General features: G+C 49.3%; 1 protein-coding gene across 3 annotated transcripts in view; it reads left to right on the forward strand.

Moving 5' to 3' along the window:
- The window catches only part of SMARCAD1 (SWI/SNF-related, matrix-associated actin-dependent regulator of chromatin, subfamily a, containing DEAD/H box 1), a 70,588-nt gene that overhangs the window by 19,326 nt on the left and 35,302 nt on the right, over window positions 1-15,960 (forward strand). For all 3 annotated transcript variants that reach the window (XM_068136769.1, XM_068136768.1, XM_068136770.1), the window contains exons 5-9: window positions 362-425; window positions 5,212-5,300; window positions 9,139-9,228; window positions 10,393-10,471; window positions 12,753-13,141. In XM_068136769.1, coding sequence (XP_067992870.1) covers window positions 362-425; window positions 5,212-5,300; window positions 9,139-9,228; window positions 10,393-10,471; window positions 12,753-13,141 — 711 coding nt within the window. The remainder of the gene's footprint in view (window positions 1-361; window positions 426-5,211; window positions 5,301-9,138; window positions 9,229-10,392; window positions 10,472-12,752; window positions 13,142-15,960) is intronic.

Genomic DNA, 15,960 nt, shown 5'->3' on the forward strand with positions numbered 1-15,960 from the left:
ATTCCCTTGTATCCTGTGTCCTTGTGATCTATAGCTCCCTGTATACAGTGAATTCCCATGCATTGGAAAGGTTTCTGTTGTGATGCTTAATCTTAGTTATAGCTGTCTTGGTTGATGACTGTTGCTTGGTGCTGCTGTTGGAGTGCAGCTGAGTGACTGGGTGCAGCATGAGTGACATCTTTGCCACCTTCTCCATCTCATGCTATTTGCTGCCTGTTCATTTTGTTCTTGGATTTCATAATGCTTGCACTTTTGGGTTATTTTTTGGAGTTTATCAGTCATGCTGTTCTATCCTTATCCTTCTCTGTTCAGCTGGAGTGGATCTCACCACTTAGCAGCTCTCTTCTCTTCTCCCTTGCAGTTGGTGGAATCCTCACGGACAATGGACGAAGCAATAGCAGCTTGTTTGAAGATCAGTAATGAAGGTATGTAGAGCAGCAGCAAAAAACCCTACAAAAACCTCTGAAACAAAACCAAACCAAACTTCAGAAGCTGTAGCTGTGGTTTCTGTGACCTGGCATGGTGAACTACAGACTTGGGGATGTGCAGGCCAGGATGCCATTGGCCTTCTTGGCCACCTGGCACACTGCTGGCTCATGTTTAGCTGCTGTCCACCAGTACCCCCAGGTCCCTCTCTGCCTGGCTGCTCTCAGCCACTCTGACCCCAGCCTGTAGCTCCGCATGGGGTTGTTGTGGCCAATGTGCGGAACCTGGCAGTTGGATGTGTTCATTCTCCTGCCCTTGGACTCTGCCCATCTGTCCAGCCTGTCGAGGTCTCTCTGCAGAGCTCTCCTAGTCTCTAACAGATCAACTCCTGCCCCCAGCTTGGTGTCATCTGCAAACTTGCTGGTGATCAACTCAAATAAGAATTAATAATCTGAAACATTAGTCACATCCCCACAGTTGTAGCACAGCATCCCACAAACCATGCCTTTGAGCCCTCCACCTTGTTTAGGTTATTTTCTTCTGTGTCTGACTTTACACATTTTCATGCTGTTGCCAAAAGCCAAAGCAGACAGGAGGAGCCCCAAACAGACACAGAAAAGGCAAACAAAAAACCCAAGACATCTGGTGTGTGTAGAAAGTAGTAAGCATGTGAAAGTGTCCATTCTCGAGCTTTTGGTTTTTAGACATCACCTGAGTCCAGGGTTAAATTGATTGCCTTATATTGACCTCTATGATTGATTTACTGAGCTTAGTGAGGGAGGAGTGGAAGGCTGGCATGCATATAAGTGTCATCATGAAAAAGCTGATCTATTCCAGCAGTCTCCATCTGTTGGCAGTTCAGTGATCTGGAAGGTGTCCAGAGCAGTGCCACAAGGATGAGCAGAGGGCTGGAGCTGCTCTGCTATGGAGACAGACTGAGGGAGTTGGGGCTGTTCAGTGTGGAGAAGGCTCTGAGGAGACCTAATTGTGGCCTTCCAGTATCTGAAGGGGGCTCCAAGAAAGCTGGGGAGGGACTTTTGAGGGTGTCAGGGAGTGATAGGACTGGGTGGGGTGGAGTGAAAGTAGAAGTGGATATATTCAGATTGGATGTTAGGAAGAAGTTGTTCCCCATGAGGGTGGTGAGAGACTGGCACAGGTTGCCCAGGGAGGTGGTGGCAGCCTCATGCCTGGAGGTGTTTGCAGCCAGGCTGGATGTGGCTGTGAGCAGCCTGCTGTAGTGTGAGGTGTCCCTGCCCATGGCAGGGGTGTTGGAACTGGCTGATCCTTGAGGTCCCTTCCAACCCTGACAATTCTATGATTCTATCTCTGAGATCTTTGGACTGGATGACCTTTGGAGGTCCCTTCTAGCCCAAACCATTTTATGATTCTATGACTGGAACGGGCTCAGGCTCCTCAGAGAGGTTGTGGAGTCTCCTTCCCTGGAGCTTTCTGTGGAGAAGGCTTTCCAGTCCTCCCCACAGTCAGCAGGAACATCCCCAACTAAATCAGTTTGCCCAGGGCCTTGTCCAGCCTCACCTTGATTATCTCCAAGGAAGGAGCCTGAACCACCTCCCTGGGATACTCTGTGACCCTCAGTGAAGAAGTTCTTCTTCATGTTGAGGTGGATCTTCCTGTGTGGTAGTTTATATCCATTCCACCTTTTCCTATCACAGGGTGCAACTGAGCACAGCCTGTCCCTTCCTTTCTGACCCCCAGCCCTCAGATATTGATAGATATTGGTCAGATCCCCTCTCAGCCTTCTCCTCTCCAGACTAAACAGCCCCAGGGCTCTCAGCCTCTCCTCACCAGGCAGTGCTGCAGTCCCTTCAGCATCCTTGGAGCCCTCTCTTGGACTCTCTCCAGCAGATCCCTGTCCCTCTTGAACTGGGGAGCCCAGAGCTGGATGCAATATTCCAGGTGAGGTCTCATTAGGGCAGAGTAGAGGGAGAGGAGAACCTCCCTGGATCTGCTGGACACACTCCTCTGCCCCCTAGGACCCCACTGGCCTTCTTGGCCCCCAGGGCACATTGCTGTCCCATGCAGAACTTGTTGTCCACCAGCACTCCCAGGTCCCTCTCCCCGGGGCCGCTCTACAGCAGATCCCCTCCCAGCCTGTACTGCTGCAGTTTATTCTTCCCTCCCAGGTGCAGGACTCTGAACTTGTCCTTGCTGAACCTCATGAGGTTCTATATATCAGCATTCCTGGATGCTGGCAGTTGGAGATGAAAGCTGGTATAGTTTTGAGGGACATATTGCTTTGGAGTGCTCCTGCTTCTGACAGATCCCTTCCCGAAAGGCTACTTAGACTTTTGCAGTATCAATTGTATCAAGTTGAGCTAATACAGCTCTTTAAACTTTGCTGCAGTTCAGTGTTTGGATGAAACCTCTCTCTGGTATGTAGCCCCTGCCTTTCAGCCCTGTCTTGCTCTGGGAGTGCATAGTTTCCACATAGTTTAGATCCAAACCCCCCAGAAAAATCTTGGCAGCAGAATTCTCACCTCGCACAGCTGCTGTCTGAAATATTTAGTTAGGAGCAAGCATGCCTGAAAGTGCTGGTATAAATCACCTGGTTCTGGACACATTGCATTCAGAAGAGGAGACAGTGCTGAGCAGCTGCTTCTCTGTAGTAATTTATGATGTTGAGCTTTGCTTGTGGGGACTCATTGACTGGGACAACAGTCAGAGAAGGGACAAGATCCAATTTGGTGGAATGTGGCTTAGCTGAATGGATGTGGCTAAGGCAGCCTCCATTTTCCTTCTGTCCTTTCAGACTGATGAAACCTTTCTTTTATGGCTTGGATTCGGTGTTGTATGTAGTTAAAACAAGAAGCATTGTAGGTGACTTACAGGTGTGATGATGAGATATGGAAAATATGGGTATGAATGAAAGATGGGAAGTTACAGACCCATGGAATGGTCCAGTTTGGAAGGGACCTCCAAAGCTCATGCAGTCCAAGGTCCCTGCAGTCAGCAGGGACATCCCCAACTAGATCAGGTTGCCCAGGGCCTCATCCAGCCTCACCTTCAATATCTCCAGGGATGGAGCCTCAACCACCTCCCTGGGCAACCTCTTCCAGTGTTCCACCACCCTCATAGTGAAGAGCTTGTTCCTAACATCCAGTCTAAATCTGCTCTGCTCTAGTTTGAAGCCAGTGTTCCTCATCCTGTCCCTGCAGGCCTTTGCAAACAGTCTCTCTCCAGCCCTCCTGTAGCCCCCTTCAGGTACTGGCAGGCTGCTATTGGGTCCCCCTGGAGCCTCCTCTTCTCCAGGCTGAACAGCCCCAGCTCCCTCACCCTGTCCTCATAGCAGAGCTGCTCCAACCCCCTGATCATTTTTGTGTCCCTCCTCTGTGTCCTCATGCTGGTATTAGACATCAAAGTCCTTCAGGCAGTTGTTCTTCTGAGAAAGACTTAACTTGCATGGCCTAGGAATCTTTTCAGTGCTGTGGTCTGATAACAGTTGCTGATTCAGGCAAAGCTGATGTGCAGAAACAGTGCCAATGTGTGCTTGCCTTCATGAGCTGTGCTCAATGGCAGTCAGAAAATGCTCCTGACTGGGCAGGCCTCAATGCCAAGAAGATAATCTCTTGATAATCTCCAGGGCCCACAGATACTCCCAAGTTCTGGCTTAAAAGAACTATTCTTCAGCAATAGAGTCATCACTGATACTTAGTTATCACCAACTTAATATGCATAGTTTTCTTCCAGACATTTGGCTTCAGTGTTGAAAACTGTTTGGTGGTAGCCCCTGAGCCAGGAATCAGTCATCAGCACTTGGAGGTTGGCAGTGATGTACCTATTTCAACAAAGGGCTGGAGTTCAGCCTTGATCAAATAGCAACTGTGCAAAAATCAGCCAGCTCCACTGAAAACACAGAAACCTTCATCCAGCTTGTGTGTGTAAAACACTTGGCAGTTGGAAAGCAAAGGAATAAAATGAAATGCTATTTCAGTTGTTCTGTGTGAGAGGCAGTTGGATGGTTAAGTGCCAGACTGCTTTCAAGCAGCTGCTTGGTTGGACGAAACTGGACTATATAGTTCTGTGCAGCTAGTCATGGAATCATGGAATTGTCAGGGTTGGAAGGGACCTCAAGGATCAGCCAGTTCCAAGCCCCCTGCCATGGGCAGGGACACCTCACACTACAGCAGGTTGCTCACAGCCACATCCAGCCTGGCTGCAAAAACCTCCAGGCAGGAGGCTGCCACCACCTCCCTGGGCAACCTGTGCCAGGCTCTCACCACCCTCATGGGGAACAACTTCTTCCTCACAGCCAATCTCAATCTACCCATGTCTAGTTTTGCTCCATCCCCCCAGTCCTGTCACTCCCTGACACCCTCAAAAGTCCCTCCCCAGCTTTCTTGTAGCCCCCTCCAGATCCTGGAAGGCCACAATTAGGTCTCCTTGGAGCCTTCTCTTCTCCAGACCGAGCAGCCCCAACTCTCTCAGCCTGTCCTCATAGCAGAGCAGCTCCAGCCCTCTGCTCATCCTCATGGCCCTTCTCTGGACACCTTCCAGCACCTCCAGATCCTTCCTGTACTAGGGGCTCCAGAACTGGACACAGTGCTCCAGGTGGGGTCTCAACAGGGCAGAGTAGAGGGGGAGAAGATCTTATGCTTTCTTGTGGCCCCCTTCAGATACTGGAAGGCCACACAAAGGTATCCTTGGAGCCTTTTCTTCTCCAGACTGAAGTAGCTGCCATCATGTTGGTTTGAATGATCCTACAGTTTTCTTGGGGAGAGCATGGTGGGAGTAATTCATTCTTTTCTGCCTTGCTTCTTTTTAAAGCTGCCTCTTGCAAAAGGAAGCTGAAAGATTCTCCCACCAATGGCAAAGACCAAACTGAGCATGTCAAAAAAAGGCCAAAGACTGATTATGTAAGTACAGATATTTCTTTCTTTATTACTATCCTTTATTTCTCCCTCCTGTTGTGGTGGGCTATACCCATCCTGAAAACAGGGCGGGGATAGCTTCTGAGAGGGTTTTTTTGCCCTCCTTGGAGGGTCTTTTCCCCCTTGGTCTGTTCCATCCCCTCCCCTTGTCCAGCAGGGGTATAAAAGGGAGGCCATTGCAGCCATTGCTCCCTCCCCTTGTCCAGCAGGGGTATAAAAGGGAGGCCATTGCAGCCATTGCTCCCTCCCCTTGTCCAGCAGGGGTATAAAAGGGAGGCCATTGCAGCCATTGCTCCCCCAGCCTTGTCCAGCAGGGGTATAAAAGGGAGGCCATTGCAGCCATTGCTCTCCCCCAGCCTTGTCCAGCAGGGGTATAAAAGGGAGGCCATTGCAGCCATTGCTCCCCCAGCCTTGTCCAGCAGGGGTATAAAAGGGAGGCCATTGCAGCCATTGCTCCCTCCCCTTGTCCAGCAGGGGTATAAAAGGGAGGCCATTGCAGCCATTGCTCTCTCCCCTTGTCCAGCAGGGGTATAAAAGGGAGGCCATTGCAGCCATTGCTCCCCCAGCCTTGTCCAGGGTCCTTGGCAGTGGCATTGTGCACTTGGTGTATTTTATTTGACAATCCAATCGATTTCATAGGATCAACCAGATTGGAAAAGACCTCAGAGGTCATCAAGTCCAACCTAAGACCTAGCATCTCCTGACGACTAAACCATGGCTCCAAGTGCCACGTCCAATCCCCTCTTGAACACCTCCAGGGATGGGGACTCCACCACCTCCCTGGCCAGCACATTCCAATGGCCAATCTCTTTTTCTGGAAAGATCTTTCTCCTCATCTCCAGCCTGAACTTCCCCTGGCACAGCTTGAGACTGTGTCCTCTTGTTCTGGTGCTGGTTGCCTGGGAGAAGAGACCAACTCCTTCCTGGCTACAACCTCCCTTCAAGTAGTTGTAGAGAGCACTGAGTGCCACTCTTATGAACATGAGTGGGAGCTGTGGGCTGTGGTTCAGTTTGCTTCATCAGGTCATTCATGGTGTTTCCTCAGCCAAATGTAGCTCAGCAGCTGTTAGTGCTGCTCTCCTGTATGGCAGAAATGTTGTTGTGATGTGCAGATTGGAAATGATGACTTGAAGAATTTCTTTTAAAGGATGGAGTTGGTTGCAATTAAGGTAGAGGTTACTTTGACCTCTCTACCCCTCCTGCTGTATTTAGGTGGGTATCATAGAATTGGTAGGGTTGGAAGGGTCCTCAAGGACCATCCAGTTCCAACCCCCCTGCCATGGGCAGGGACACCTCACACTACAGCAGGTTGCTCACAGCCACATCCAGCCTGGCTGCAAAACCCTCCAGGCATGAGGCTGCCACCACCTCCCTGGGCAACCTGTGCCAGGCTCTCACCACCCTCATGGGGAACAACTTCTTCCTAACAGCCAATCTGAATATACCACTTCTACTTTCACTCCATTCCCCCCACTCCTATCACTCCCTGACACCCTCAAAAGTCCCTCCCCAGCTTTCTTGTAGCCCCCTTCAGATGCTGGAAGGCTACAAGAAGGTCTCCTCAGAGCTTTCTCAAATCTTAGAATGGTCCAGTCTGGAAGGGACCTCCAAAGCTCATCCAGTCTGACCTCCCCACAGTCAGCAGGGACAGCCCCAACTAGATCAGGTTGCCCAGGGCCTCATCCAGCCTCACCTTCAATATCTCCAGGGAAGGAGCCTCAACCACCACCCTGGGCAGCCTCTTCCAGGGTTCCACCACCCTCAGAATAAAAAACTTGTTCCTAACATCCAATCTCAATCTGCTCTTCTCTAGTTGGAAGCCATTGCCCCTGGTCCTGTCCCTGCAGGCCTTTGCAAACAGTCTCTCTGCAGCCTTCCTGTAGCCCCCTTCAGGTACTGGCAGGCTGCTATTAGGTCTCCCTGGAGCTTTCTCTTCTCCAGGCTGAACACCCCCAGCTCCCTCAGCCTGTCCTTGCAGGGCTCCAGACCTGTACCCAGTACTCCAGGTGAGGTCTGAGCAGAGCAAAGTGATAGAATCCCTTGTCTGGACCTGCTGGCAATGCTGCTTTTGGTGCAGCCTAGGAGTGTGTATTGTTGCTGTCCTTGATACCATAGACTCTCTGGGGAAAGGAACCGTGTGCTCTGTTCCTCAGAGTGCTTCTGGATGATCTGTTTGTGCTCTTCCAGCAGATTTGCTCCTTCAGCAAAGTAAATATTGATGTAGATTGTTGGCATCTCTGCTCTAGGTAAACAGCTCTGTAACCACTTTGCACAGGAAGCTCTGCAAATGTGCTTGTGTAATTCTGTGTGTTGAGTGCTTAACAGAGGAGCTGTGGGGGCCTTTGTTCAGAAGAGCCCTCACTGTTTGCAGGCTGATAGGAGCTGTTAGTGAAGTTATTGTTGATGGAAAACTTTTCCCACCTTTTGATGTGACTCCCTGGTGCTGTGATACAGTATGTGTGGATTTCTACCATCTCCCCCTCCACCTCTGTAAATCTCCATACAAACACATTGTTGGATATGCTTGTAGGCTCTGGTGGGATAAATTCTGCAGCCTTGGGAATCTAACCTGACTGACTTAACCCTGCCATCTTATATAATAAGAGTAACAGCAGGCACCAGGTCAGGTTAGGAGCTGCCCTGCTGGAAAGCAGCTCCATGGAGAAAGAGCTTGGAGTGCTGGTGGGCAGCAAGTTCTGTATGGGACAGCAATGTGCCCTGGTGGCCAAGAGAGCCAATGGGATCCTGGGGTGCAGCAAGAAAAGTGTGGCCAGTAGGGCTAGGGAGGTTCTGCTCCCCCTCTGCTCTGCCCTGCTCAGACCACAGCTGCAATCCTGTGTCCAGTTCTGGGCTCCACAGTTCCAGAGAGACAGAGACCTGCTGGAGAGAGTCCAAGGGAGAGCCAGGAGGATGCTTAGGGGACTTGAGCATCTCCCCTGTGAAGAGAGACTGAGAGCCCTGGGGCTGTTTAGTCTGGAGAAGAGAAGGCTGAGAGGGGATTTAATCAATATTTATAACTGTCTGAGGGCTGGGGTTGAGGAGGGAGGGGACAGGCTTTGATCAGCTGCACCCTGGGATAGGACAAGGGGCAAGGGATAGAAACTGTCAACTGTCTATCAATAGCTGAGGGCTGGGGGTCAAGTGGCGGGGACCAAGCTCTTTTGGCTGCTGCACAGCAATAAGCCAAGGAACACTGGAGACAAACTTGACCAGAGAAGGTTTCAGCTCAACATGAGGAGAGACTTCTTTAGAGTGAAGGTGGCAGAGCCCTGGAGCAGGCTGCCCAGAGAGGTTGTGGAGTCTCCTTCTGTGGAGCCTTTCCAACCCCACCTGGATGCATTCCTGTGCAGACTGCCCTGGGTGATGCTGCTCTGGCAGTGGAGTTGGACTAGATGATCTCTGGAGGTCCCTTCTGACCTCTAATATTCTGATATTCTGCTTTAAATATCCCCCAGAATCACTACTTTTTAGTTTAAATAAATTCAAGCTAGCTAGTGCTAAACTGTGTTTTGGTGTGTGACTTAGCACTGTGAATGCCTGTCAAGTCAGGAATGCCACTTTTCCTTGAGTGAAGGCCTTTTCTACACTTAGGAAGGTTTTGGTCTTCTTTTATCATTGGCTGTGTCTGAGAAATCACTTCTGCTACTTGGCTTTGTCTTAACCCCTTGTGCTGTTTCGAGTGCCTCCTGAAGGATAAGCACTGTTGATGAGGTTGGGTTGTGTTCCAGTTGTGGGGTGTTGGTTCTATGTTTGTCATTTAGGTTGAACCTAATGGATTGACCTTTTCTTTTCCCTCCCCTAAATCTTTTTTAATTGAATATAGTTGGATGAGTCAGACCCCCAAAGACAATGGGAGAGGCAAGAGGTGCTGGTGAAGAAGCTGCAGAATACATTCCCTGGATTGGATAAGGAGGTGAGCTCATGTCTTCTGATGGCACATCAGATTTGAACTTGAGAGCATTGCAGCTGTTGATTAGCCTAAATGAAAGGCTCTTACACAAACAGCCCTCTTGTAAAGAGTTCAGGGTAGGAATGTTGCTGCTTATGGAATGTAACTTGCCCCAGCTGAGAGCTGTTGGCTGCAATCAGGACATATGGAGATTCTAATGCTGCTTTTGTGGGCCTGTGTCAAGCCTGGCATAGCCTAATTTGATAGCTTATTATAAGAATGCATGAGGAACTTATCCCTTCCTCTCTCTCCCACACTCTTCACTGGGTGAGTAGATATAGAATAGAATTAATAAGGTTGGAAAAGACCTTTGAGATCATCGAGTCCAACCTATCACCCAGCACTATCTAATCAACTAAACCATGGCACCAAGTGCCTCATCCAGGCTCTTCCAAAACACCTCCAGGGACGGTGACTCCACCACCTCCCTGGGCAGCACATTCCAACGGCCAATCTCTCTTGCTGGGAAGAACTTCATCTTAACATCCAGCCTAAATCTCTCCTGGTGCAGCTTGAGACTGTGTCCTCTTGTTCTGGTGCTGGGTGCCTGGGAGAAGAGACCAACCCCCACCTGGCTACAACCTCCCTTCAGGGAGTTGGAGAGAGCAAGGTCTCCCCTGAGCCTCCTCTTCTGCAGGCTAAGCAACCCCAGCTCCCTCAGCCTCTCCTCACAGGGCTGTGCTCCAGACCCCTCCCCAGCTTTGTTGTCCTTCTTTGGACACCTTCAAGTGTCTCAATGTCCTTCCTAAACTGAGGGGCCCAGACACAGGATTCCAGGTGTGGTCTAACCAGTGCTGAGCATGGGGCAGAATGACTTCCCTGCTCCTGCTGGCCACACTGTTCCTGATGCAGGCCAGGATGCCATTGGCCTTCTTGGCCACCTGGGCACACTGCTGGCTCATGTTTAGGCAGCTGTCAGCCAGCACCCCCAGGTCCCTTTCTGCCTGGCAGCTCTCCAGCCACTCTAACCCCAGCCTGTAGCTCTGCCTGGAGTTGTTGTAGCCAAAGTGCAGCACCCTGCACATCTGATTTACAGATGCCTTGTGTGTTTTTGCCTTCATGTTTTATGCACAGAGAATGTTGGGTTTGCTTCTCTTAACTGCAGTACCAAATTTCTCCTCTTCCTAGGAACTGAGAGATGTACTTCAAGAACATAACTGGGTCTTTCATGAAGCACTGGAGGCCCTGACAGTATTTGCAGAAGATGGTGAGGGTGTTCATGATTTTATTTCATCCCAAGATAAAACCACCAGACTTGTGATACAAATATTCTCTGTTGCCCTGTGCCTAGACCCTTGAAACTTTTTTGGGGGGAGGATGCCTTTTTCCTGTGTTACGATTGTTTTGTCTTCTGCTCTGTAAGCTCAGGGAAACATCTTTGCCTTGTTAATACAGATCTCTGCATGGAGTTGTGGTAACCTGTGGGTATATGTCAGAAGACCTTTGGAAATGTGTCAAAGCTGACAAAACTGATTAGGTGACAAGTGCTCTTCTAGCCTTTCAAAAGATAATATAGGAGAGGAGAGAAAAAAAAAAGTACTAGGAATGGAATAGAATACAAATAACCAGGTTGGAAGAGACCTTTGAGACCATTGAGTCCAACCTATCACCCAACACTATCTAATCAACTGAACCATGGCTCCAAGTGCCTCATCCAGTCTGGTTTTAAACATTTCCAGTGATGGTGACTCCGCCACCTCCCTGGGCAGCACATTCCAATGGCCAATCTCTCTTGCTGGGAAGAATTTCTTCCTAACATCCAGCCTAAATCTCCCCTGACACAGCTTGAGACTGTGTCCTCTTGTTCTGGTGCTAGTGGGCCTCTAAATTTTGTAATCAGTGCATTAAATGTGCTGGAGAGCAAGAACTGTGGCTCCAGGTAAATATCTTTGCCTTGTTAATACAGATGTCTGCATGGAGTTGTGGTTACCTGTGGGTATATGTCAGAAGACCTTTGGGAATGTGTCAGAGCTGACAGGTGCTCCCCTCCTGTTTGTTTAATCATCAGTGCTGTTGGTTTTTTGTTTTAACTGAGTAGTTGGTAACTCAGTAGTTGTAAATAACTGCTTTGGTGCCAAGTGACACATGCTATTGTAGCCTTTCAAAATATATCATAGGAGAGGAGAGGAAAAAAATATGCTAGAACTAGGCCTCTGAATTATGTAATCAGTGCATTTGATGGGGGAGAGAGCAAGAACTGTGGCTCCAGGTAAATCCACAAGTTCTAACTTAAATACTGTTTAATGAGTTGATTACTTCTCTGACAGCTGTGTAACACTCTGAAATGTGTGTGTTCTGCTGTGTCAGCTACTTAAGTATTCTTTTAAAGAGGTTGGGCCTTCACTGCTGCTTCTGAGAGCTGATTTCAGCCTATCAGCAGCAAGCTGGGCTTGGGCAGAAAAGTGTTGCAGGTGCTTGCTTTCAAAGAAGGAATTGACCCCCACAAAACTGATTTCTGACGTGGCTTGCTCTCCCTCTGTTGAATAGTCTCTGTTTTGCTTCAAGGCAGTGGGATTATTTTGAAATAAATACCTCCTTTTCCCAGTTCCTTTAACTAGTGCATGCTTTGGTTGCCCAGCATTAGCTCTGTGCTGGGCTGTGTTCAAATGGAAAGGAATATGGCATTTTCATGGTGACTGGAGGCTCGTGTTCTGAAAGCAGCAGAATGAGTATCTCTGCAGTCAGCTGGAGTGGAACCAGGATCTCATCCCGCCTCCCACACATCAGAGGTCTTCACTGTGTGCCCTGACCTCTGTGTCTGTCACAGAATAGAATAGAATTGAATAGAATAAACCAGGCTGGAACAGGCCTTCAACATCATCAAGTCCAACCTATCACCCAGCACCTTCTAATCACCTAAACCATGGCACCAAGTGTCTCACCCAGTCTGGTTTTAAACACTTCCAGGGATGGTGACTCCACAGAATCACCAAGGTTGGAAGAGACCTCAAAGATCATCAAGTCCAACCTGTCACCACAGACCCCAAGTGCCACCTCCAGTCCCCTCTTGAGCACCTCCAGGGATGGTGACTCCACCACCTCCCTGGGCAGCACATTCCCATGGCCAATCTCTCTTTCTGGGAAGAACTTTCTCCTCACCTCCAGCCTAAACCTCTCCTGACACAGCTTGAGACTGTGTCCTCTTGTTCTGCTGCTGGGTGCCTGGGAGAAGAGCCCAACCCCCACCTGGCTACAACCTCCCTTAAGGGAGTTGATTACATAGCAGTGACCCTCAGTACTTTGGGGACAGTTCCTTACAGCCTTCTGCTGTTTGAACAGTATACAAACCAGCAATACTCCTCTTGCACTCACAGTGGCTGCTGTCTACATGCTTGAAGCAGACTTGCATGGTGTCTGCTGGGTGACCTTGCTGTTGAGTTGTTGTGTAGTGCTCCAGTTGTGGTTGGTGTGTAGGTTTTCGTTTGAAGGAGCAGTGAGGATTCATTCCCCCTGTGTTGACCTGTTGCCTTTATGTATTGCACGCGTAGGCATGGAATTTTCTCCCAAAAGTAAAGCTTCTGACTGGACTGAAGCTTCCACCCAGAGCAGAATTGACAAGGGGAAAGAGAAGCCAAAGGAGAAATCTGCCAGGAAGGGGCAGAATGGCTTTCAGAAAAAGGACAAGGTCAAAAGGAGCTTTTGGAGCCCTAAAAGGGAAGCAGAAGGCTCGGAGGATGAGGCAGCCTCTGATGGTGGCAGCTCCCTGGATGAGGACTACGGCAGCGGCGACGAAGTGATGGAGGATGGTTACAAAGCCAAAATCCTCAGCTTCCTGCAGGATGCTTCCCTGAGTGAGCTGACTCTGATTCCCCAGTGCTCTCAGAAAAAGGCTCAGAAGATAATCGCGCTCCGGCCCTTTAACAGCTGGGAGGCTCTGGTAGGTCTGCATTCTTCTTTCCCTATCCTCAGCCTGCCTCCAGTCAAGGTGGCTTCAGCCTAGGGAGGCTTAGATGGGTGGCCTTAGCCTGATTAGGCTAAAATACTCTGTGCCTCCTAAGCCAATAGCATTTCAAATAGTGTCATATGACCTGGTTTTGAATGAACCAAGGGGTGATTTTCCTGGAAAACTCCAGCTGATTGGCTGACATTGCAGTCAGTCACTCTGTAGCATAGAAAGTTGGTTGATTTCACTGCAGAAGAAGAAATGAGAGCTTTCACATGGGAAGGAGGTGTTTGCTGGCCTCTTCTGAGCCCTTGGAGCTGAAAACCCATGCAGGAGCAGAGACTGTGGCAGGACCTTTACTGCAGACACTTGAGCAGCAGCAGCAGCAGCTTCCAGGGTAGCTCCATGCCTGAAGGTGCCAGCATGGATATTTTCAGCTTCCTACCAGCAGCAGTTGTTCAGTCGTCCACTTTTTCCCCTTTGCTGCTTCTGCCTTTTTTTCCCCCTTCCTCTCTTTAATCTGCTGCAGCTTAGTCTTGAGCATGGTTTTGCTAGCTAAGCAGTGCAGCCATTTTTGAGTGGAGCAAGCTGCTGTATTTTTATCAGCAAAAGGCTAATGCATCAGGAGGCTGCACCACAATCCACAGCAGAAGGGGAAAATGCTCTCTCTTGGTGAGTAGCTTATCTGCCGGCACTGGGATGTGTTTCAGATGTCTCCCATGGTTTGTTTGTTGCCTTTTTTGACTTGGGTGCTGTTTCAGTTAGTTGCAAGACACCAGACCTGCTATGAGCAATGCCCTGGAAGTTCTCTAGGGCAGATTTTGTGCGGTTAATTGATTTAGCTCTTTGGCTTTCAAAGCAGTAACTGCATGTAGGCCCTCTCACAGAGTAATTGGGACACATTCTCATCACTGTTGTGTTCTGAAACCTCCTGCACTGCTGTATGCAAGCTCTGCCTGTGGTGGGGTTTGTTTTGCAGAGCAGGGTAGAACTCCTTCTGTCTGTCTCTGTGTGTGTGTGTGTGTATAAAACAATCATGTTTATTATGATCTGGTGTGCAAAGTGTTTTACCAAAACCCCAGTGAGAGATACTGTGCAGATTTGTAAGGAAAACAAAAGGATCTTTGTGTTGCAAGGTTGGGAGACCAGAGAGAATACTTGGGGAGGGGTGGGGGGGGATATAGCCAAGGTGCAGGTATGCTGCAGAAGAAAATCTGTTTTGCCCCAAGCCTTTGGCTTCTCACACAACATCTGGCATCCTCCTATTCCTTTCTAAACTTGTTGGGTTTTGCCTGAGCTTCATTCTTTGCAGAAGTATTTGCTACAGGGCTGTTCTCCTTTTCTGTCTGAAATATTTAACGGGGGGGGGGGGGGGGGGGGGGGGGTGAAAAAGAGAGGAAAAAGCTGCATGGGCCTGTTTGCCTCCAAAATTTGTCTTGTCTTAAAGATTGCTGCTGTCAGCAGCCACATGTTTGTGGGGGATTGTGACTGCTTGCCCAAGGTGAAAGGAGCTTGCAGCATATTTTAGCAGATGTTCCCTATCGGTGTGGGCTTGGTTTGATTCACTGGGTTGGTGTTTTTCCTCCTAATGAGTAAGAGTGGTGGAATAATGGAGAGAGCTGATTTCAGTTTTTAGCATGAAGACAATTTGGCTTTGTTTGAAGGTCTCTCTTTCCTGTGGCAGTGCCTTCCTTTTGGAACAGTGATAAGCCCTAGAAGTTGTTGCCATTTGTTTGTTGGTACATTTGAGGAAGCTCCCAAGGCTTTCAGCCTGAGATTAGAACTAAAGCCTACCTATTGGAAAATGTAATGACTTATTCCAGGAAAATTCAACTAAAATTGCTCTCTTTTTATTCTGAGCATTTTTAGTTGGACTCAGATTGGGTTTCTTTTGTTATTTTTTAAATGGATTTAAACACGTTTCAGACTTGTACAGTTACTGAGAATATGGTTTGGGGCAGGCATTTCAGATGGGTGTTTGACTTGACCTGGTAACACTTAAAATACAGAAGGGGTGGAAAATTGGCAAACATGGCTCTCAAAAGTTAAAAGGACAGAGCTGAATACATCCCTGCTCACATCCTTGCCAACCCTGTCCTGGGCTGCAGCAAGAGAAGTGTGGCCAGGAGGGCCAGGGAGGGGGTTCTCCCCCTCTGCTCCACTCTGCTGAGACCACAGCTGGAGCACTGTGTCCAGTTCTGGAGCCTCTATTAGAGGAAGGATCTGAAGGTGCTGGAAGGTGTCCAGAGCAGGGCCACAAGGATGAGCAGAGGGCTGGAGCTGCTCTGCTATGGAGACAAACTGAGAGAGTTGGGGCTGTTCAGTCTGGAGAAGAGAAGGCTCTGAGGAGACCTAATTGTGGCCTTCCAGTGTCTGAAGGGGGCTCCGAGAAAGCTGGGGAGGGACTTTTGAGGGTGTCAGGGAGTGATAGGACTGGGGGGAATGGAGCAAAACTAGAAATGGGGAGATTGAGATTGGATGTTAGGAAGAAGTTGTTGCCCATGAGGGTGGTGAGAGCCTGGCACAGGTTGCCCAGGGAGGTGGTGGCAGCCTCATCCCTGGAGGTTTTTGCAGCCAGGCTGGATGTGGCTGTGAGCAACCTGCTGTAGTGTGAGGTGTCCCTGGCCATGGCAGGGGGGTTGGAACTGGCTGAGCCTTGAGGTCCCTTCCAACCCTGACAATTCTGTGATTCTATGATTAATTCCTTTGGCAGTTTTGAAACGCTCACACTGTAGCCCAGCTCTGTTTTCCAGGATCTTCGTGTCTTCAGTGCTAGAGATGACCAGCTGCAAGCATTTCCTTCTTGGGCACAA

The sequence above is a fragment of the Melanerpes formicivorus genome, unplaced genomic scaffold, assembly GCF_026170545.1.
Source record: "Melanerpes formicivorus ecotype bairdi unplaced genomic scaffold, bMelFor1.0.p_v2 SCAF_4, whole genome shotgun sequence".
Taxonomy (NCBI): Eukaryota; Metazoa; Chordata; class Aves; order Piciformes; family Picidae; genus Melanerpes; species Melanerpes formicivorus.